General features: G+C 36.3%; 1 protein-coding gene across 6 annotated transcripts in view; it reads left to right on the top strand.

Moving 5' to 3' along the window:
- LOC145266326 (uncharacterized) overlaps nt 1-22,642 on the top strand; it is a 74,222-nt gene extending 51,580 nt beyond the window's left edge. For all 6 annotated transcript variants that reach the window (XM_080121909.1, XM_080121907.1, XM_080121912.1 and 3 more), the window contains 3 exons: nt 614-964; nt 15,133-15,263; nt 21,373-22,642. In XM_080121909.1, coding sequence (XP_079978035.1) covers nt 614-964; nt 15,133-15,263; nt 21,373-21,516 — 626 coding nt within the window. In that variant the 3' untranslated portion in view covers nt 21,517-22,642. The remainder of the gene's footprint in view (nt 1-613; nt 965-15,132; nt 15,264-21,372) is intronic.
- Nucleotides 22,643-23,812: the final 1,170 nt, after the last annotated feature.

Genomic DNA, 23,812 nt, shown 5'->3' with positions numbered 1-23,812 from the left:
ACATCAAATCCTGATGAAAATGAACAAACGGTGCAGTAATTCATCCTTAATAGACAAAGTATAGATAAAGAAAATTGTATAGAAATCAGTTAGTCACAACTTTTCAGAAAGTTTTATAAAAATCAAAGGCATCAATTTTTTTTTTTTTTTTTTTTTTTTTATAAGCACAAAAGTGTCAATTTTAGCCATTTTAACTCGAAAAGCAACACTAGAGAGGCAGCCGGAGTTTTCTCGGAAAATCCGTTCTGTTTTTTTTTTTTTTGTTTTTTTTTTTATTCGTATCATGTTTAATGTTTGTGCAAGATTTAAAAAAATTCCAAGTTATTGAGAAAAGTGCAGACAGACAAACGGACAAGGGTGAATTTACAGGTGCACCCTATTTTTGTTTGGGGGACCAATAAAGACTAAAACTAGTAAATCTGTTTCAACAATTTTTTTCCTTTGTTTAACTTGTTTTCCCTTTTCTTTGTTTTTATCTATATATATATATATATGTGTGTGTGTGTGTGTGAGTGAAAATGGTGCCCCATTGGGTGGTGGTTTCTTGGAAAGTAACTGTAATTAATGCCAAAGAAGAGTCAATACATTTACATTTTACTTTTGTTTTACACAGCATCGAATAGAGTCAATGTGATGAAGTCCAAACCAAGTAATTCAAGTGCGTCAAGTACTGGTGCGTCAAGTACGGGCACGTCAAGTACTGGTGCGTCAAGTACGGGCACGTCAAGTACTGGTGCGTCAAGTACGGGCACGTCAAGTACTGGTGCGTCAAGTACGGGCACGTCAAGTACTGGTGCGTCAAGTACTGGTGCGTCAAGTATGGGCACGTCAAGTACTGGTGCGTCAAGTACGGGCACGTCAAGTACTTTTGCGTCAAGTACGGGCGCATCAAGTACGGTTGCGCCAAACTCTGCCGTGCCAAACTCCGGTGCGTCAAATTCAAAAACTGGGGATTCATCTCAAGGTAAGAACATCTTCGTCTCTTACACTTTTCATATCAAAATTAATTTGTGAGATGTTAGTTTCCGTGTTCTGCTAGGTTTTAAATCTGTTAGAAGTAAAAGAAAAGTCCATTTTATAACGCAACATTTCCAATAATTTTACTGTCATTTTACATGAACAGAGCTGGGTTGATGAATGATGCAAACCAGGTAATTCTCGTATCGAAAATGTGGGCTCAGCAGATTGAAGCGATATAAAACCTGAGTTCTCATAAGAACGTCGTCTTTTAATTTACGAGGTGTTGGTGTTGACTTGCATATCCCACGGTGTGTTGGTCTCCATGTTCCACTGATGGATAGCGTCTGCTTCTGGATTCATTTAAGGTAAAACCCAGCGTGGTGTGTATATCAACAAAGGCGCAAAGTACACTGTCAAGACAATGGAATGAACGGACAGAAGCTCCTACACGTCTAACATTCTTCAGATACGCTAGCGGTGTTTGAAGTTGATGTAGTGCCGATTTTGGCACAGGGGTTACTCCTTGATCTTTGAATATCTTGGATGTTATTTGATATGCATTGATTTGCATATCAATAACGCTTCGTACCCCAAAAGGTAAGAAACAACTGGAATCGAGTTCTTGAAACCGAACTGAGTAGGTTGGATCATAAAAAGCAGTACAATCGTTGAGAACTATACTTTTTTAAATTACAAAATAGACGGGCAAAACTTCTTACACATAAGAGCCAGGTACATCCAAGGATGGAGTACTTTTGCAACATCTGGACAGGAGCTGCTAGAAGGGATTTATCTTGTCTTGATAGTTCAAAATAGACTTCGTAGCCTAGTAGGGTATACCTTTCTCTCTTCTTGCAACCTCTTTCTCACAGAAGAGATGTTGCAAGTCTCTCTGATTTCTCATTATTTTATGCCAACTGCTCATCTGAGCTCCATTCTATGGTCCCCCTTGCCAAACTTTTGCGAGAAAAATTTGTCTAGCTGAAAACACTATCAATAATTTCCCCCACGTTTTATCTGTGCCTAAACCTAAACGTAGATTCCATGAACAAAGTTTCTTTCTTAGAACTGCACACCTGTGGAACTGTCTTCTGTTTGCCTGCTTTCCAGCTGCATACAATATGGTTATCTTCAAGTCTAACATAAACAAGTTCTTGATGAGTCGTTCCATATAAGTTAACAAATGTATCGAATTTCCATTACTAACGATTACTATATTGTCCAATTGACTACTGTACACTAACCCTTATCGAGTGGCCTCTGGGCCTTGATAAGTGGTGATGCCTATATAGTAAAAAAAAAAAAAAAAAAAGATTAAACATTTTCATTCATGAAAATTTATTTATACGTTTGTCTTTTACACATTTTCCGCTTGAAGGACTCCTAGCGCGACTGTCAAAGAATTGTCTTGTTTGGAATGCCATATACCTTTAAGATGCTGACCATTTTTTTCCCCCCTATGTACAGTCGTACACTTTGAAACGTTCGACTTTGTACATGGAGGGAAAAATCAAAAAGTTGAGTACAATTTGATTGTTTAAGGGGACGGCTCAACAAGAACTTGTTTACATATGATAAGCTGAGCAAGGAGCCAGCCAGTGGATCTGTGTTCCACAGGCAGGCAGTTCTAGGAAAGACGCTTTGTTCATGGAAACTGTTTAGATTTAGGCACAGATAAAGCATAGGAGTAAATTGATAGTAGTTGCAGCTAGTCGAGTTTTTGTGAAAGTTTGACAGGGTTGGGGGCAGAGATTGGAGCTCAGATGAGCACTTGCCATGAAAATAAGAATAGAGCAGAGACGGGCTCGAAACATTTTTTATGAAAAAGAGGTTGCAGAGAAGAGAAAAAGGCATCACCTGCTGGATTTCGAAACCAGTTTTGAACGTTATCAAGGCAAGATAAACTACTGATAAACACATTTCCTCTTTCTTACTTCCCAACACTTGGTGGGGGTAGGGTGGGGATTAACGTTGATGGTATCATGCTTCCAGAATCGCTGGAATTTGCGATATTGGAAGAAAGCATTATCTTAAAGTGTATCCAGAATTCCTTTATCGTTTAAGGATTAGCTCATACTTGCTGAGGTGAGACAATCCTACACCTTTACTGTAAGAGCCTTCTATTATATAAATCTCACCTGTCTGTTTAAACGTATTTATGTATGTTTGCCTAAAACTTTCGACAGAGGTGACGGATTTTCACGAGATTGGTATCGTTTTGAAGCTCGACCCTTCGGATGAATAATATCGAAAAATTGGCTAAAAACATTATTTCCTTCACCCTTAACTTTTCTACAGGGAGGGGTCGCTTTTTTTCGCTAATATTTTTGAAAGTCATCCCCTCTTTTCGATTGACTAGCCTTAATTCAAACCTACGTCACTTATGGTTTGACGATGGATGCAACAGCAAAGACATCATGGTTCCCCCCCCCCTCTGTACTTTTCCTCCTTTGTGGTACGGGTTTGAGCCTACTTGCATACTAGCACTATAAAAAAAAATGTTTTTTTTTTTTTTTTTTTTCTCAACACACACCTCCAAACACCCGGGCAACGCCAGGCACCCAGGCTAGTCTTTTATATAAAAGGTAAGATGAGTGCGAGCGTTTGTGTATGTCCACGAAAGGCTTTTATGTAAAATTTTTTTTAGTTAGTTGTCTCGGCTCTTAGGTTTTTGTTGACAGTACTAAACCAGAGGGAAGAAAATATAATAGACTAAGAGCGCCTGGCATTGTCTGGTCTTTAAAAAATTAAAAAAAAAAAAGGTGGGGGGGCTTGGGTGGCATTAGCCAGAAGCAAAACCGAATGCAAAATTTTGTAAGCAAAAAGAAAAAAAAAAAAAGAGAAAAGTTAGTAAACAAATGCTTTTATCAATGGGCTCACAAGGACACGTTATGTCACAAATATTTAAAACGGAAGAACATAACTGTTAGAATAAAGGGTTTTTTTTTATCTTGCCCCCTCCCTTTCCCACCATTTCTACATAAAATAATCAACTATTTTTTTCCAATTTTCAATATTTTTTGTCCGAGAGATCCCTCTTTCTAATGATGCTGCCTGTATGATGCGGACAGCAAGTTTTTAGTAAACATACAAACACGCACAAACAGACATTTGCCCTTTATATAATAGACTAGCGAGGAGTGCCCAGCATTGCCCGGGTAGAGGATATTGGCGCAAGGACGAAGCGATCTTAAGAATGGCTTGCACCTGGTTAAAAAAAAAAAAAAAAAAAAAGGATAGAAAGGTGGGTAATTAGTTTTCCACGCTAACCATTAGGCCGAAGAGGATAGTGAATTCAATGAGTTGGTAATTAACTTTTGGCTGGGTGGAGGATATTGGCACAAGGACAAAATAAAATAAAAATAAAAAAAGATAGAGGTGGGATCTAACTCGAAAACGTAGGGTAATTAGTCTTCCTTGCTAACCATTAGGCCAAAAAGGATTGTGAATTCAATGAGTTCGTAATTAACTTAAGAATCATTGGAGTCGCCACGCATGCACAAAAATGAATGTTGCTTTTAAAGCTTCCCGCTTTCTGTTTGCGTTCAAATAGTTTCACTTTATTATACGAAAAAGACAAACAAACACTTGAGACGATGGCACGGTAGGAATTCTTTTTTAACCATCAAAAATTTGTTTGCAAATCTCAAATATTATGATCTCAGAAGTATAGGAAAACTTCTCCTGGAATTTGACTCAATCTGAAAAGCGTTTCGCAAATGCTTGCACTCCTCTTACCCTTTATATAAAAGACTAGCCTGGGTGCCTGGCGTTGCCCGGGTGTTTGGAGGTGTGTTGAGTAAAAAAAAAAAAAATTCACGGAAAAAGGATGTTTTTAGAACGCTCCTTGCTTTCTTTAAGTAAGGGATAGGGAGTGAGAAAGGTACTCTTTAAACCTGCTTAAGATGCCGTTTAGTTTTTTGTTATCATTGTAATTAACAACAAACTAAACGACATCTTAAGCAGGTTTAAAGCGTACCTGTCTCACTCCCTATCCCTTACTCAAAGAAAGCAAGGAGCGTTCTAAAAACATCCTTTTTCTGTGAATCACCCTGTATAATTCAAATCGTGGTGTTTACCTTTTCAAATTAAAAGCATCCTTAATTTCAGGAAGCACAAAAGAAACTTTGTGACAGCATGTGTCTTTTGCTCGTGATACCACTGACCATGTTATCTGTTCGTTTGCGAAAGACTCTGTAAGTTGTCAATATCAATAGTTGTTCTACACACATGAACACTAGAGACTCTAAGAGCAAAGTGTAGTATCTGTTTTGATACTACACTTACCTTTTCTGACCTCGATCAGTGGAGAAATCCTTTTAGATTGAGACAATTTTTATTTTTGTTTCTATCCAGAGTGCTCCTTTTTGGGAACTGGATTTTCCCCCACGTGAAAAACCGACCTTGTGTCTAACTCTGCCCTCGTGCAGAGGCAAGTAAATAGAAACACTAGATACTATCAATCAATGTTATACGCACGTTCAAGGAACTAGACAATCACATAAAGACACATATACAGACTTCAGCTATGCAACATTGGAGTTGACAATGTCGATGAGCAGGACACCCACATGGTCTTGCATCAGCACAATTGTTGATGACAATAGTTTGTTTACAAATGTGAAAGATAAAAAAAAAATCACCTGATGTGAAAACTACTTGATTTATGGCCTACGATAACGATTTGATAAAACAAAGTATTCTATTTTCATTTGTTTAACTTAACGATCAAATTTTTGATTACTAATATAGATTGTGTGATTAACGTTGTGGTTGACGAACGACATTCTTTCATCAACTAAATCATGAAAGATTCAATAGAAGATAGCTTATCTTTTATTGAATCACTAGCGAGGGGTACCCGGCGTTGCCCAGGTGTTTGGAGGTGTGTGTGGAAACTCCGGGGGTGGGGGTGAGGGGTTAAAAAAAAAAAAAGTATGAGGATCGAACCCGAACCGTTGAGGCAAAGTTGTAAATTAAAGTGTGAAAAAAATTTAAAAAACGTGCGACGTTAACCATTGCCCCACCGCGAGATGCTAACGGAAACACGTTTGAATTTATTTAATTACTTGGATTTGGCAGGTGCCCGTTTTAATGAGTTAATGAGGTCAAGTTTGACTACGGGATAGTATTCATTTACTGTGGAACGCTTTTTCTTAAATTTTTTATTTTCCCAAGATGTTATAGGAAAAAGACTAACCCACACGCGGCGAGCGACAAATGTTGAATATTTATCTTCCCGAAATCGAGCAAATTAAATAGACAGGCGAGCTTCGTTGTTAACTGTGAGATATTACGATTTATATGTGATATAAAAAGTCTTAAAAAGTTGTGAACCGACCGACCGCTTCTCTGAAAGAAGTTTTTTGTAGACACACAGAAAAAGCGAACACACATACATACATTTTTGCTTTTATATTTATAGATTATTTATGTAACAAGAATGGTCATTGGTGATTTTTTTTTTTTTTTTTTTTTTTTTTTTTTTTAGGTATGAATACAGGAAATTTTTTTTGTAGATAATAGTAGTTATTAGTCACATCACAAGTTACAAAGGGTGTTCCATAAGTAATGCCTCCTATTTTTTATTACACCTGAATGGATCAGAGATTGCAAATTACATTGTTCTGATGGCTGAACTTATGCATTCATGACATGGATGTTTCATCTGTTTGTTGCGGATATTAATAGTGTGTAAAAGATGAAAGCAACCTCTGTCATGTATGTGTCAAAAGCAGAGGTGCATCATTGAATTCCGTGCAAAAGTGCATTAAGAATGGTGGTGGTGACTATGTAGATAAATAAATTCCAGACCACAAAATGTTGTTTTAATGGTACAACTCCTGTCTTTGTTGCTCTTAAACTTTTTATATGACAAAGCGTGATCTAGATTCCTATAATGACCATCATTCATTGCTGGCAAAAGTGCATCGAGAATGCTGGTGTCCGTATAAAAAAAATTAAATTCTGGAACACAAACGGTTGCTCGTTTTAATAATACCACTCCTGTCTTTGTAGCTCTTCAACTTTGAGAGTTAAAAATAGGTTTTACTTTTGGAACTGTCCTCATATTTTCTGTTTGAAGGTCGAAAGAAAAATTGGGAATCCACTCATAAACAACACTTTTTCCGTTTGCTTGTATTTTTTTTTTTTTTTTTTTTTTTTTTTTCAAGGGACATAAATGTTGATGTTGTGGAGACCAGATACTGCACTTTGAAATTTTTATTTGTAGAAAATGATAGAAAAATTTATATTTACGACAAATTAGGTACAAGGTCATTCAAAAGTGTAAAAATGGGTGTCTGGCATCATTTATCACTATGTCTAGAAAATGTCTATCCTAATCTTAAATGAATCATCACTATAAAATCACAATTTTTTTTTTTTTTCCTAGCAGGCCGCCCGACATTGCCTAGTTGTAAAATATGCTTAAATATGATATTTTGATTAAATCAGATTTCGTATTTATTATTATACTAGTGGGGGGGGGGTAACCGGCGTTGCCCAGGTGTTTGTAGGTGTGTGTGTTTTTGGGTAAATGAAAAGAAAAATCGTTGGTCGTTTTAAAAAAAAATATGAAGCCTTGAGGTGCAGTTGAAAAATAGTAAAATGTGAAAAAAAAACCTTGCGACCTGGCAGGTGCCCATTTTTGACGTGTTAATGACGTAAACTTTGAGTGAGGAACAGTGTTTTATTTACCGCGAGTCTGTTGGTTTCTTTTTTTTTTTTTTTTATATATGAAAAAGCTTAATGCACATGCGGCGATCGTAAGCAATAGCTATTCAGCAGTTAAGATTTTCTGCGGGACAGTTTTTAATGAGGTCAGTAGCCCGGTTTGTTTGTTTTTACCTAATTTTGGGAAAACCAGCTCCCTGTTTATTAGGGGGAGTGTCTCGTCTCGAAATGAAAGCAACCGTCTGATATGATGTAGCTGCCATTGACCAAACGTTACATCGCTTTCTATAGACCACTGGCCGTAGGCCAGTGATTCGAATCGAGTTTCGCTTTTTTTATACTGAAAAATGAAAGCAACATATGCCGATCCGAAAAATGTTGAATATTTAACGTTTCAAAGTCGGGCAAATTAAATAGAGAGCCGACCCCCCCCCCTTGTTAAGTCGTAGATATTATCATTTAGACGTGATATAAAAAGTTTGAAAAATGAGCGATGGCCTCAAGAATCCGCCAGAAAAAAGCCTTTTGAAGATATACACAAAAAGGGAACATACATACATACACACATTTTCACTTTTATATATATAGATTATACTAGACTACCCGTGACTCATTGGGTCAGTATGTTATAGTAGCTATGGAATTAATGCATGAACGTGACACTTGTGACGTAAAGAAAATAGTTTTGTGACATAAAAGAAACATTTCTATGAAAGTATATTAAAATGAAAAAAGAATATAGATTTCTGTTTATAATTGTTTATTTTAAAAAAAAAACAAAAAACTTACAGCCATTGAATTATAAGTGGTTTGCCATACTTATAGGTAAATGTGCACTGAACAGATACCATAATACTTAATGTTAAATTCAAATTTTGATATCTTTTTCAAATGAAATTGCTAGTTGACTGTACAGAATAGTAAAAACACTCTCTCCATGTTAAGAATGGCTTTTTAAATAGAAAATGAAAATAAAATGTGACTTAAAAAAAAAAAAAAAAAGTTTTCGGGTTTATTTATGTAAAGAGTGTAGATAAAAAGGCGGGTAAATTGCCGTTGTCGCGCGGGTGACTCCAAAAAAGCAAAAGCTAAATGGAGGCCATCTAGAACATATGGTCCTGGATATGACCTTAAACTATATCCAGTGGTGAGGCCCCCAGCTTGTGGGCTTTGGGGAATGTGGAGCCACCCTTTAATTGCCATTGCTCTCAAGTCCACTCTGACCCGGAGTGGTAGTACCTGTTAGGGTCCCAATTATGGGTTGAATAGAAACCGACTTGAAAACAACAAATATATTCTATTAAAAAAAGATTTCTTCAAAATCTTTGGATTCGGCCTTAAATAACCTGAAAAGGGTTGATATGCCGTAAAACAAAAACAACCAACCAACTAGAACATAGAACTGTAGAATGGAGAAAAAAAGGCCAAAGACCCTTGTGTTTTGATGTGATGTTTTGAATATAATAAACAAGTTATGACTAAAGTTTCATTTCATTCGGACAAAACACTAAGAAACGGGGCCTAATTAGAGTTGGGCCCATTTTTTTTTTTTTTTTTAGGGGGGGGGTCTGTAGTTGTCAAGGGTTAAAGTGGATTTATTTGTAAGAAAATTGTGTAAAAATAACTTAAACGTAATACGGAAATGAATGATGTAAAAAAAAAAAAGCAGAAAGTATTAACAATTGTTTATTTTAAACGCAAAATGTTTTTTTGTTTATGCTGTTATGGGCTTGTGTTTATGTATGCATGCGCAACCTGCAGTCGTAAACTGGATGTGTGGTTACAACACCCGTTACCAGGTCATTTAAGTTTTATGATTATACTAGTATTTCAGTCCGTTGTTGCCTGGGTGTTTGGATGTGAATGTTGAGAAAAAAAGAAAAAAAAAAAAAAGTGGTAGTAGGAAGGCAGGCTTGAACCCTTACCGTGAAGGAGGAAAACAGGGGGAGGGAAAAAACCCTGACGTTTTTGCTGTTATGACCACCGCCAAACCGGAAGTGGCTTATGTTTAAATTAAGGCTAGACAATCGAAAGGAGAGGATGACTTTCAAAAATATCAGTGAAAAAGCGCCTCCCCCCTCCCCTGTAAAAAAAAAGTGCCCAGTTGAAAGTGAAGATATTAATGTGTCTAGCCAATTTTTCGATATTTGTTGTCTGAAAGGTCGAGCTTCGAAACGATACTGATCTTGGTAAAATCCATCGCCTCTGTCAAAAGTTTTAAGCAGACATGCAAACATACATATATACATAGATTTACATATTGCTAACTAAAAATTTCCAACCCAAACTGATTAAAAAGCTTGCTCTATCTCTGAATACGTTTTATGTAAAATTTCAAATGTTTAGACCAGAAATTGTATGAGTAATTTGGTAGAGACCGCAGAGATCAATTTTTAAAAAAACTTTTACCCCTATTATGACCCCTTAACATTTATTGTTTTGGGTTCAAATAAAGTTATTAAGTTAGATCCATGTCCAAGGAACCTATATCGAAAATTGTCGGAGTTTGGTAGAGTTCTCAAAGGTCAAATCATTGAACTTTGACCCCTTAACAGCCAAATTTCTGGCCGAAAATGGATTACAAAGATTTTCCCAAATCTCAGTACCCGGTAAATCAAATTTCAAGTCTGTACACTGAAAATTGACAAATATATGTATGTAAATATAGTACTTATCTGATAGCTAACTGTTTTGATTTTGATTCTAGCTGATAGCACCTAAGTTATATTTCTTTTTAAAATGTAGTCATCACTATTGACGGATGAACCAGAAAGCTTTAAAAATAAACTTTTCTTGAAGATGTAGAAATTTCTCTGTTATAAGTTGCCTAGGTGTTAAATGGACAGTTTTGAAAAAAGTTTAGAACTATCCAGATTTTTATATCTCTAAAAAAAGAGAAAAAAATGATTTATAGCAAGTTCTCTCTCTTTTGATTTTGAGCATGTGGTGTAATGGGGAAAGAGGTGGCTGATTAATTTTAATGCATTTAAAACCAAGCTGTTATCTTTACATCAACATCTGATCCCTGTCTAGCATCAATTATGTTATTAAAAAAATGCTCCACTGAAGTAGCTCCAGTTCTCTCCAAACTTTACAACAAATGCCTTAATGAATCTTGCTTTCCTGCCTACTGGAAAACAGCTTCTGTAGTATGAGTTTTCAAAAATTCTGGCGAAAGAACTGACCCAGTAAATTATCGCCCCATTAGCCTCCTCTCACTTTTCGCCAAAATATTTGAGACCATAATTAACCAAGCTCTAGTCCATCACCTTACAGATGTTAAACTTCTGACTGACCAACAATATAGATTTAGGCAAGTCCGTTCTACAGCAGACATCCTAACTGTAATCTCAGAATGTATTTACCATTCACTGGACAAAGTGGGGGAGGGTAGAGCAGTAGCTCTAGATATATCTAAGGCTTTTGACAAGGTATAGCATTAAGGTCTTCTCAGGAAAATCAGATCATACGGTATCACTGGAAGAATACATAACATAATTAAATCCTTCGTAGATAAGAGAAAACTCAAGGTTGTCCTTGACGGTCGTACATCTAAACAATGATATAAATGCAGGAGTGCCTCCAGGGTCTATCCTTGGACCTCTATTATTCCAAATATTCATAAATTACCTCCCTGACAAAATTGTCTGTGAGATGGGTATATATGCTGATGACACCACACTCTATAACAGACACGACAGGAAAACAAATGAACACATATGTAAAGAAATGGCAGAAATACTAGAAGATGACCTCCGATCTGTAGTGGAATGGGGACAAAAATGGATGGTCACATTCAATGCTGCCAAGACTAAACGTGTTTCCTTCAATAATTACAAGAAACCTTCTCTACCATCAAATAGAAATGGCCAATGACTCTTTATCTGAAAGTACTTCTTTTAAACTACTTGGCCTAATGTTCACAGGAAACATGAGTTGGAACAATTATATTGAGAGCATTGCCTAGGACCACTGCGAAAAAGGTAGGTTCTCTCTACCGTGCTAGAAATCTACTAACGCCCGAAAGTATCCTGTACCTCTATAAGGTCACCATTCGCTTATGTATGGAGTATTGTCATATTTGGGCTGGTGCATCTGCCACTAGTCTCTCGCTCCTAGACAAGGTTCAAAAGAGAGTTGCCAATCTGATAGGTCCTGAACTGTCATCTAAACTTCAGCCTCTGTCCCACGAACGAAATGTTACATCTCTCTGCCTGTTCTACAAGTACTTTAATGGTGAATGCTCTGATGAACTGCAAGCACTTGTACTCCCTTGATGTAAATACCCCCGACAAACCCGACGTAGAGATCCCTAGATGTAAGAGCCTTCTACTCCAGTAGTTTCTTCCCCAGAACCACTAGACTTTGGAATTACCTTCTGGGTCCCTGCTTCCCATACTGTACTGACATGCAGAAGTTCAAGTGTAATGTGAACTGACATCTTGCTGCCCAACTCCCTACATAGTACCCCTGATTCTTATGTCCCTGATAGTAGCCCCCTACATCAAAGTGGCAATGTGCCTTGTTTGGGGTGAAAATGTAATAAAAAAATTGAAATGAATGGCTCTCATCTTTAGGAAGCTCCATGTTTTGACAAGGTTCTAGGTCTGACCTTTACTCCTGATCTGAAATTCTGAAATGGAATACATGCATCAAATCTGTATCCAAGATTGCTGGAAATAAGATGGAATCATTTTACTGCTCCAGTAGATATCTCGCTGCTGATGCAATTTTGTACCTGTATAAGAGTCCACTATGCCCAAATGTGGCAACAGTACTCCGTTGCCCCATTTGGGCAGGAGCTACTCGAATTAAGTTGCCCTGACTTGACAGTTCAAAATAGACTTTGTAGCCTAGTAGGGGATTCTCTTTTCTCTTCTCTTTGCAAATTCTTTCCCACAGAAGAAACGTTGAGAGCCTGTCATTGTTTTATCGTTGTTTTCATAGCAAGTGCTCATCTGAGCTCCAATCTATGACCCCCCCCCCCTCACCAAACTTTCACGAAAAACATTTGTCTAGCTGAAACTACTATCAGTAATTTCTCCCACTTTTTGCCTAAACCTAAACGTAGATTCCATGAACAGTTTCTTTCCTAGAACTGCATACATATGAAATTCTCTTCCGTTTCCTCGCTTTCCAACTGACTATGATATAATCGTTTAAGTCCGACATGAACGAGTTCTTGATGAGCCGTCCCTTTCATCCAATTTACCAGATTTCTACTATTAACGATGCTACTATATTATCTAACTGCTGTATACTTAACCTTTATCCTCGAGTGGCTTATGGGCCTTTATAAGTGGTGACTCCTTTGTAATAAAAAAAAACAAAGAACGTCTTAGCGAAAGGTAAACATTTCTTTTAAAGAAAAAAAAAATTTTATTGTTTGGCTTTCTTTTTTTTTTTTTTTGTAACACTGAAGCGTCTGATGTTGAATATTTGGGGAGTTCAGCGTGAGTAATCAAACCTAGCCGGTGGGTTTTAGAATTACTGATACTTAATTCATAAAATAAATAAGAGAGCTTTACATTACATTTTTTTTTTTTAAAGTAAGGTATACGCAGAAAAAGAAAAGGTCATTGTTCTGCCTTGATAGAGTTCAAAATAGACTTCGTAGCCTCCTAGGAGATGTCCTTTTCTCCTCCTTGCAACCTCTATCTCACAGAAGAGATGTTGCGAGTTTGTCTCTGATGTATCGTTATTTTCATGGAAAGTGTTCAACTGAGCTTCAATCTATGGTCCCCCCTCACCAAACTTTCACAAGAAACACTCGTCTAGCTGTAAACACTATCAATAATTTCCCCCACTCTTTATCTGTGCCTAAACCTAAACGTAGATTCCATGAACAAAGCTTCTTTCTTAGAACTGCACGCCTTTGGAATTGTCTTCCGTTTTCCTGCTTTCCGGCTGACTACAATATGGTTGTGTTCAAGTCTAAAGTAAATAAGTTCTTGATGAGCCGTTCCATATAAGTTATCAAATTTACCAAATTTTCATTACTAATGATTACTATATTGACCAATTTCTACTGTACACTCTTTAACCCTTATCCTTGAGTGGCCTCTGGGCCTTGATAATGTGGTGATGCCTTTGTAAAAAAAAAAAATGTTTTAAATAGAAACTCATCGCTAAAAATAGGATGGAGGAAACAAAAATTTTAAAAAAAGTTGAATGAGCGACACCGATAATTGATCAGTTCAAACATTTGATACGTATGAATCGAAAATCGATCTCTAACCGGCGCTGGCAAATTGGTATATAAACACGGCAAGTTGCGAAGTCGTGTGATGTTCCCTTTCTGTTGGCTGAGGTAAAAACGTCAAGCTGACAGACTGCCAGTTGCAAGATGACTGATGTCACGTAAAGCAGTAGATAAGTTTCTGGAGGTCGAACGTGTCGAGTCTCATATCTGCGCTCAGCTCCTACCACAACTGTCCCTGTCAGTGGGGCATTAGAATACGCCGACTGCCTCCCCTGCAGAGGGTAAAAGTCCCTCAATGGGGGTCCTGGATATGACCTTAAACTATATCCAGTGGTGAGGCCTCAGCTTGTGGGCTTTGGAGAGTGTGGAGCCACCCTTTAATTACCATTGCTCCCAGGTCCACTCTGATCTAGAGTGGTAGTACCTGTTAGGGTCCCAACTATGGGTTAAATAGAAACCGACTTGAAAACAACAAATATATTCTATTAAAAAAAATTTTCTTCAAAATCTTTGAATTCGGCATTAAATAACCTGAAAAGGATTGATATGCCGTAAAACAAAAACAACCAACCTACCACAACTGGTCCTGGATATGACCTTAAACTATATCCAGTGGTGAGGGCCCCAGCTTGTGAGCTTTGGGGAGTGTGGAGCCACCCCTTAATTGCCATTGCTCCCAGGTCCACTCTGACCCGGAGTGGTAGTACCTGTTAGGGTCCCAACTATGGGTTAAATAGAAACCAACTTAAAAAAAAAAAACATATTCTATTTAAAAAAATTTTTCTTCAAAATCACTGGATTTGGCATTAAATAACCTGAAAAGGTTTGATATGCTGTAAAACAAAAACAACCAACCAACCATGATAACGAACTTAGAAAATCAGACGTTTGCATTGTTTGACACTCAACTATTATACATTTATCTTATAAATTTTCCTAATGTCTGTCTGTCTGTGTGTGTGACGCGGTTTATCTCAGCCTACAGGCAACCCACCCAGGCAAGTAAGGTATCGAAATGAAGTTTATGACTCAGCGGATGTTTTAGTGATATTTATATCCATGTTTGGTGTATGGAAATGCAAATAAAATAACAATTTACTAAATAACATTTTATTTTTCTGGTATTCACCGAAAGTTATTATCTCCTTTAGTAAATTTGATTTACTGTGTGTGTGTGTGTGTGTGTGTGTGTGTGACGTGGTTTATCTCAGCCGGAAGGGAAGAAACATCATATTTTAAGGAATGTGAATATTTATATTTATTAGTTTGTTTGTTTTTTTTTTCTTACATTTCAGATACAAAAAATTTGAATTCTAAACAAAGGGAATTTACCGAGGCTCCTTCATCAGCACACTTCATGGGTTATTTCCTCACAGCTATTATCCTTTGTATCACAGGATATGTTCTCTTCCACAACAAACAGAAGGTAGGAATCTTTTATTTCTATAATATATATATATATATATATATATATATATATTCGTTTATATATTTTGATTCTTAACGAGCACACTCATATCTATACAAGTCTACATTTGTACTTGCTGCACGATAACCACTTTCCCAAATGCCATCAAAACAAATTCAAACAATCCAAATTCTTGCACTATTTGTGAACTTCGTAGATCATTGGCTGAAATGCCATCTGCAACGCACATACAGGGTTAAATTGACAAAGTTGTAAGGATCACATGTGTTAAAATTAAGCGTCCAATATATATATATATATATATATAAATAAGCCTGATGAATCCTAGCGTGGATGAAACACGGAATATTCTTTGTAGCTTATTTTATAACTTACTACTTGGCTCTACCTACGTATTAAGCACTGTTGAAGTAAATACTTAAAGTTCACGCACAAATTTATACTTTCGTATATTATTGATTAAATGAAGTAGTTATATATATATATATATATATATGATACATATATATCTGGCTGTGGAAATAATTATATATATTCTCTCACATTCTGAAATTTCTATTGCTTATTGCTCGTTAGGTAAGCTTGTCGTGATGACATCCTTAACGAATATAAAAATTCTTACTAGTGAGACATTGGCTTGGGTTATAGCTGGTCACGATGACCACATCCCTTGTTTGAAACGAAAGTAGGTTCATTCCAACTGTTGGATTTCATTGCGTTTACTTGATCTGTGATAGTCTTATTAACTATCTTGTATGCGGCGCATTTGCTTAGTTGGTAGAGGCTTAGGTTCTAAATTCTGATGTCTAACTGATGAGGGCGAAACTCGAGTCTTGAACTTCCAGTGTATTGGCTTTCATGGCTCTTGTGAGCTGCGACGTTGTCTGGCTGTGGAAATAATTGTGTGTGTGTGTGTATATATATATATATATATATCCCCCCCCCAAAAAAAAAAGTGCATTTCTGCTGTCCAGTAGGGATTCCACAGACAACAAGGATGATGCCTATGAATCCCTCAATGCCCAAATCTCACCAGTCACCCTAGATTGAAACGGCCAACCCCATTGCACTATGCTGAACTTGAACATGCCATACATAAATTTGCTAAGCGCAGTTTGAAGTACAATGTCGAATACTGAATATGCTGACTGAGTTTAAAAAAGAAAAAAGGGTCACTCTCTCACTTCTCAACCATCATCTCAAAAATTCTGAAATGTAATGTTTTTACACAGTATTTATATGCGGGTTTCTTTTCTTCTCATTTCTTTTACTGTTTTTTTTTTTTTTATTATGTTAATGTTCACTTTTATTTTTAATTGCATTTTCATCCCAAACAAGGCACAGTGCCACTATGATGTAGGGAGCTACTATCTGGGACATAAATTGTAGGGATTCTATATAGGGAGTTGAGCAGCAAGATGTCTGTTTAAATTACACTTGAACTTCTGCATGTCAGTACAGTTAGGGAAGCAGGGACCTGGGAGGGAATTCCAAAGTGTAACAGTTCTGGGGGGAAAAAACTATTAGAGTAGAAGGCTTTCTTATATTTAGGGATCTCTACTGTGAAGGGGTGAGATTTTGTTGTGTTGGGTTTGTCAGGATATTTACGTCGAGGCGATACAAGGGCTTGTAGTTCATCAGAGCATCTACCATTAGGCAGAAGGATGCAACAGAGGTTGAAGCCCAACTGACAGTTCAGGACCTATTAAGTTGGCGACTCTCTTTTGAACCCTGTTCAGGAGTGAGAGACTTGTAGCAGATGCACTTTTTTTCATTGCTGAAAAGACAAGACGTAAGCTGAATTTCTTAAAGGTTCTAATTTACTTTGAGTTTTACAAGATTCCTGAAGATGTGAGGTTACATCGGCTGAAATATTGTGAAAATAAGACTCAAGATGAGAACAGTAGTCCGAAGAATCCAAATAATTCAAGTCGGGAAGACGTTCAAAATAATTAAAATTAACGTTTAACGTGTAAAATAGGATAATTTCCGATACCCATAGCAGATGGGTGCTTCGGCTAGTATTGTTATAAATTAGCTCCATTTGAACATGTGATATTATTATTGCTACCTAGGTGTTTACAATGGAATTATTATGTTGATCTGTCTTTATCTGAAGAAGTCTCTGTTTAATGTTGAAGCGATGTGGATTGAACTGCTGCTGCTTCTAGCGGAATTCTACGAGTAAAGTTTATTGTAGTCTGCTTTTGTGTGTATTGCTGCTTTTTCAGTGATGTGTGGGGTTGCAACATCTGCTTGATTTAAACAGGTGGGGCTTTGGATAGATGCATAGAGTATGCAGTGGTTCTGATGGTATTGCAGGTGTGGTTTTGAGAGAAAAATGGGTTTTATTTATATCTGTCGGGTTGTTTTAGTTCGATGTAAAAAAAAGATATAATTTTAAAAAATAAACAATATGAGATGGTGGGAGGGGGGTGGAGATGTTACGTTGCGCAAGGACCCCAGGTTGGGAACGGTCGTAGTTAGTAAGTTCCCCGCTGCAACAAAACCAAGCAGCCGTCTTTTATTGATCCTCTGTTTTGTTTAGTTTTCTGGTTGTTATGGTAACGGCCAAGACCGCAGAGTTATTTCCCCCTTGACCGTGCATTTTTCTCTCTTACTTGCCGTCAGCTGTCAATCGCTTGTCATAACAATGTTGCCGGCTGAAAGAAAATTAACATGCACACAAAGATCAGACGTAACTCAGCATACCAATCAAGACGTAAGACACGCTGGCTTTTTATATAAAAATATATTTTGTGTTAGAATTATTTTTCTCGTTCTGTACATAGATTTTTAACAGTTCACAATTTAACGGTGTGGCTTACTGTTCTGTTTCAGTGATGGAGAGGGGGGGAACATTATGCTCTCGACAACGCACGTCTCATCTATCGGCGTCTCTCTCTCTCCTTTTTTTCTTCTTCCTAGACTCCAAAAATCACCTCTTTATATTAGCATGTGTTTTTGCTCGGTAATTTTTCACGCCACCGGTCGATCACTCTGTTATCGATAATGGATCACGCATTTCCTGGTCACGTTTCTTGGTTTTCGTTGTACACATGCATTTCTGCATCTGACCCAGAGACATCGTAACCCACTTCTCTTCAGCTGACCGACTATTGAATTTATTTATACACGTGCGTTGCCAAACTCGTGCTAGCTTCATATGACATTCCGTTCTTACAAGGAATGTCACGTTTTAGCCAAAAATGCGTCTCCCCACAACCTTCACTTTTGTAAACAAAAACATTGTCGCCCGATTTCTCTGTTTACTACGTAATTATTTTTGCCGCTTCGACTGGTGGACAATCGATATTCGATGGCCACCTTTCAAATCTTTTATCTTTTTTTAAAGAAGTTTTTCTTTTCAGTTATGTATCGGATGGTCCCAGCCATCCATTACATAACGGAGAAAAGAAGGAAAAAACAAAAGAAGAAAAGACAATAATTAGAGGAAGAGAAGGAAAAAAAGAAAGAAGGAAATAAAAGGAAGGATGAAAGGAAAGAAAGTTGGAGTGAAGGGAATTAAAGGAGACGGGAGATATATCAGGGGACTGGAAGCAAAATATTATGTAATGAAGAGAGAACTTAATCAAAGAGGCAGAAAGGAACGCATTGATGTGTACAGGAGAAACGTAATGAAAAAAAAAGACTGCAAAAGCGATTGAAGTAATGATTTAAAAAGTAAAAAAAAAAAAAAAAAAAAAAAAAAAAACTCTGGCGCTACCACCAAGAATCGAAACCAAAACGGTTAGCTTAGATATACTTTTTCCATTGATGTTAATGACTGTACTATGAAGACAAGTTTACTGCAAAGCTAAAAATTAAAACCTGAACCAAAAGCTATTGTGTTATGCATACATATTGGTAATGCTGTTGTTCGACCTTCATTTGGCAAATTCCATTTTTTTTTAATTTTCACACTTTTGCACAGATTTTCCCTGGCTAAAACCCAAATATAAAGTTTTGCATGTGTTCGAATACCCTATATATTAAGTTTCATGTCTGTAGACCAAAAACTGACAGGAGTTTGATAGGCAAAATCTTTTAATCATACTAGTAGTCTCAATGATCCAAATATGAATTTTTTTATGCTGCTAGTCTCTCCATATTCCCGACATGTTTCGATAAATATATGTCAGTACATGGCTATCATTAAATGCTTAATATGAAGGTCATTCCAAAACTAAACCATTGAAGAGCTACGAACATGATAGTTGTATCATTAAAACAAGCGTCTTTTTGTGCTCCAAAATTTCTTTTTCTACATAGTCGCCAGCATTCTCAGTGCACTTTTTACCAGCTTCATTTGATGCCTCGGTCGTGAAAGTCTGGAGGGCACTTTGTCACTCGTCTCTCTGCCACCACAATGAAATTGACAAACCCATCTCCTAACTATGTTGACCTTAACTATATTGGCTTTGTAAACATTCAACAGGCGCCGGTGAATGTTGATTGGTTCAATTTTTTTTCTGCATGGAGGAATTCAATGTCACATCTCCTGACGCACATCCATCACAGGGGGGTTGCTTTCTTAGTCTCACACCGTTAGTATCTGCAAGAGAGGGGTGAAAATTTCAGATCATGAATGCATAAGTTCAGTCATCATAACAATGTAATTTGCAATCTCCTGATTTATTCGGGCAAAATAATTTATTTTTTTACATTCACCATTATTCTCAATGCACTATTACCAGTGATACAATGGTGTATCTCTGCTTGTGATGTATGTCGCTGACATGTGTAGATTTCTTCGTCTCATACCGTCAATATCTGCAACAGAGAGATGAAACTTTCAGATCATGAATGCATAAGTTCAGTCTTCATAACAATGCAATTTGTAATCACACCTCTTCACTGTCAAGGTCCCCAAATGCCAGAAAGCTTTCTACTCTAATAGCATCTTACCTCAAACAGCTAAATTTGGAATTCCCTTCCTGCTACCTACTTCCCTGACTGTACTAATATACAGAAGTTTAAATGTAACGTAAACAAATATCTTGTTAATCTTTCCTAGGCATGGCCCTAAATAGTAGCCCGTTTACGTCCAAATGGCGATGTACCTTGTTGGCGCTGACCACAAGTTAAAAAAGTGAAACATGCGTGGTCCTCCCCGTGAGTGCACAGTGAACGAGACTTAAAAAAAGACTAAGTTTAGCATTCCCCCCCCCCCCGCATTTAGCCCCCAAAGTCCCTAGGGGACGTCAAATTCTGGTGGAAATGAAAAAAATGGTGCAATTTTAGGCCTTGATATATGTAAATTTGATTTCTGCACCATGCACAAAAAAAAAAATGACTGAGTCCATCATTTGACACCCCCCTCCCCCATTTAACCCCAAAAGTCTCCAAGGCCTTAACATGTGTAAATTTGAGTTCAGCACCATGCAAAACTGCTACATCACAGAAAATTTTGGACAAATATGGTAAAATAGTCCCAAGAATGGAGTGTTTTTCTTAGCCCTAAAAGAGCCCCTGGGGCACACGCAAGAGTTATCGTGAAGTATAGACAAACAAAATTATATAGAAATCAGTTAGTTACAACTTTTCAGAAAGTTTTATAAAAATCCAAGGCATCAATTTTTTCTTAATAAGCACAAAAATGTTAATTTTAGCCGTTTTAACCCAAAAGGCACTTCTAGAGAGGCAACTAGAGTTTTCCCGGAAAATCCATTCTGTTATTTTTTTTACTCATATCATGTTTAATGTTTGTGCAAATTTCAGAAAATTCCAAGGCGTAGTTATCGAGAAAAGTGTGGGCAGACGAACAGACAAAAATGAATTTACAGGTCCACCCTTTTGTCGGGGACCAAAAAAGAAAAAAAAATCCCGTCTGATCCATTTGGGAGGAAGAAAAAAAAAATGGGATGCAGTACTTTTTGAATGTTTATTTATGGAGTTTCATTAGGTTGTTTTGTTTTACGGTATATCAACCCTTTTCGGGCTAAAAAAATAGGACCCATTACTTTTTGAACGTCCTTCAAAGTCATTGAAATGAATGTTTTATTAAATTGTTTTTTTTATTTTATTTTTTTTTTTTTTTTTTAAATTTGAGCATGATATTGATGCTAATGAAATTTTTTTTTTTTTTTTTTTTTTTTTTTTTCAGATCATTGCATTCATCATTGAAGGGCGCCACCGGAAACGAGGTCGTCGTCCAAATTCCGGAGAGTATCGAAAGCTACAAACCCAGGTTGACGACGTTATGCATTCGCTCGATAAATCGACATCTTCACAAAACTACATTTACTGACACGGAGAATTTTGCTTTCATTCAAATATTTCTCTCATGGAACAAAATTTTTGTATTTTTTCTTTTTTTTTTGGAAGGGGATATGTTTTACAATCCACAGAGGTATGAAAAAGTGGTCAAAACTTCAAATATATAACAAATGTTATTAAAGGTAAGATAAGTTACTCTTCTACCTACCTGGAAAAGATTTTAGTGGTTATATTCACTCTAAACGTTTGTTTGGTTTGAAAAACAAGAAAAACTTGTATTATTATTCATCAGACTACTGTTCTAATCTTGAGTGTTATTTTCGCAACGTTTCAGTCGATATAACCTCCGATCTTCTTCAGGTGTATCTTGTCGAACTCGGGAATGTTTCTGTTCAACTAAGGAATTTGGACGGAACAGAACAAGAAAAATTACCACAAATTGACGCTTACATATATATAAAGTTTTAAAAATGACTTAAAAATAAAAAAATTATACAAAATACTGTTAGAAACCTACTCAATATGTTTATATGACTTTTACTAGGTGAGTTTTTAACTGTATTTTGTATGTTTTATTTTTAAGTCATTTTCAAGAATTCAAATATTTAGATGTCAGTTCGCTGCCATTTTTCTTGTTCGCACATAATGCTTGATGCTATATGTTTTTTGAACCAATTAGTGGTTTTAGAGATAGTAAAATCACTAAAATCTTTTCCCAGGCAGGTAGAAGAATAACTCACCTTGCCTTTCATAACATTTATTTGTTATACATTTGAAGTTTTGACCACTTTTCGAATTTCTGTGCATTGTAAAATATACCCCCCCCTTTTTTTTCCGAGGAATTTTTTGTAATGGTAGGAAAATGTTTCAATATGGAAATGGTATTCGAGCAGTCACAAATTCCTGACTTCAAAAATGTAGCTCGTGTGATATTTTTGTAGATGTAAAAAAAAAATGTAACCTTGTCTGAAATTACCAAATGTTTGGAAATTTCAGACGAGGTTACGTTTTATTTTTTTATCTTGAAATTACATCGTCTACGAAATTATCCCAAGAGATACATTTTTTGATTGCTCAAGCACATCAGTACTAGGGAAATTTCATTTTATGCCTTAAAGAAGAAAAAAAAAAACGTTTATTTTGACCCACCTTGCAACTCACGACAGCATCGATTCTTGGTATTGGTTCTATTCTAAAAGAAAAAAAAAAAACCCTAACGCATCTTTAAGAAAACTTTGGTGCTTATTCAGAATTACACTTATTTAAAAAAAAAAAAAAAAAAAAAAATTAAAAAAATATACAAATGTTTATATGATACACATACTTGACACAGAACAAAAATGTCATATTCCAAAAGTCACATAATTTGATCAAATAGTAGATTTTTTTTGTTGTTTTTTATTCAAAAACTAAGAAAATCTAAATTTAAGACTTTTACTATTAAACTGTATTGAACATAAGGCTGATTTTCACCTTAACACTTCAAATTGAGTTGTCTCCCCCTTATTTATTTCATCATTGCTGACAAAAACACTACGACTTGCTCAGTAGTAAAACTTAATTGAATGAAAATCAAATTATGTGATTTTATTTATTTATTTTTTTTTAATATTGCATCTTCGTTTTGTGACTGGTTACACAGGCTTTGTGTATTTTTTTTTTTTTTTTTTTTTTTTTTTTTACTTTGATTTGCCGCCATACATGCACTTGAACTTTGGTAAATATTCAACCATCTTGATCCCTGCTAATTATTCAGAAAAACCACTGTAAGTATATTTTACCCTGAAAGTCTTGTGGTTTTAGAAAATGACTCCAGCAATTTTCTGTAACTAGCCACACCAGTGACCTGTTGCTCATTGCAAGCGCTACTATTTTTCCGACGTTGATTTTATTCAAAATTCTTGTTGCTGTTATCAAAAGTAAAGAGGCTCATTTTGCTGTCTGATATGCGCGTTTGCCGTGCGTGTGCAGACACACATATGTAAATTAGATGGCAACACTGAAAGAATCTTTCTGAAAATGCTAACGGGGACATTGTCAAGTGGTTGAATCCATGTAAAGGGGGGAGTAGGCAAGGGAAATATGTGGATAGCTAAGAGAGAGAAGAGCAGTTTGTCCAATTAATTACGAACCACTACCAATTAGAACTATTAAAATAGACGTTTTTAAAAACAAAACACATAACCCAATCCCAGGACTAAGCGTTATTAGATTATTAAATATTAGCAGTTATTTTGTGTGATTGAAGTATATAGGAAAAGGACTTTGTGGGGTGGGAGGTTAAAAAAATTGATCGACTTAGTTTTAGATTAATAGTTGAGACTTTA

The sequence above is a fragment of the Euprymna scolopes genome, chromosome 41, assembly GCF_053919585.1.
Source record: "Euprymna scolopes isolate OS-2025 chromosome 41, ASM5391958v1, whole genome shotgun sequence".
Taxonomy (NCBI): Eukaryota; Metazoa; Mollusca; class Cephalopoda; order Sepiida; family Sepiolidae; genus Euprymna; species Euprymna scolopes.
The sequence above is the reverse complement of the archived record's forward strand: the minus strand, read 5'-3'. Positions and strand labels throughout refer to the sequence as shown.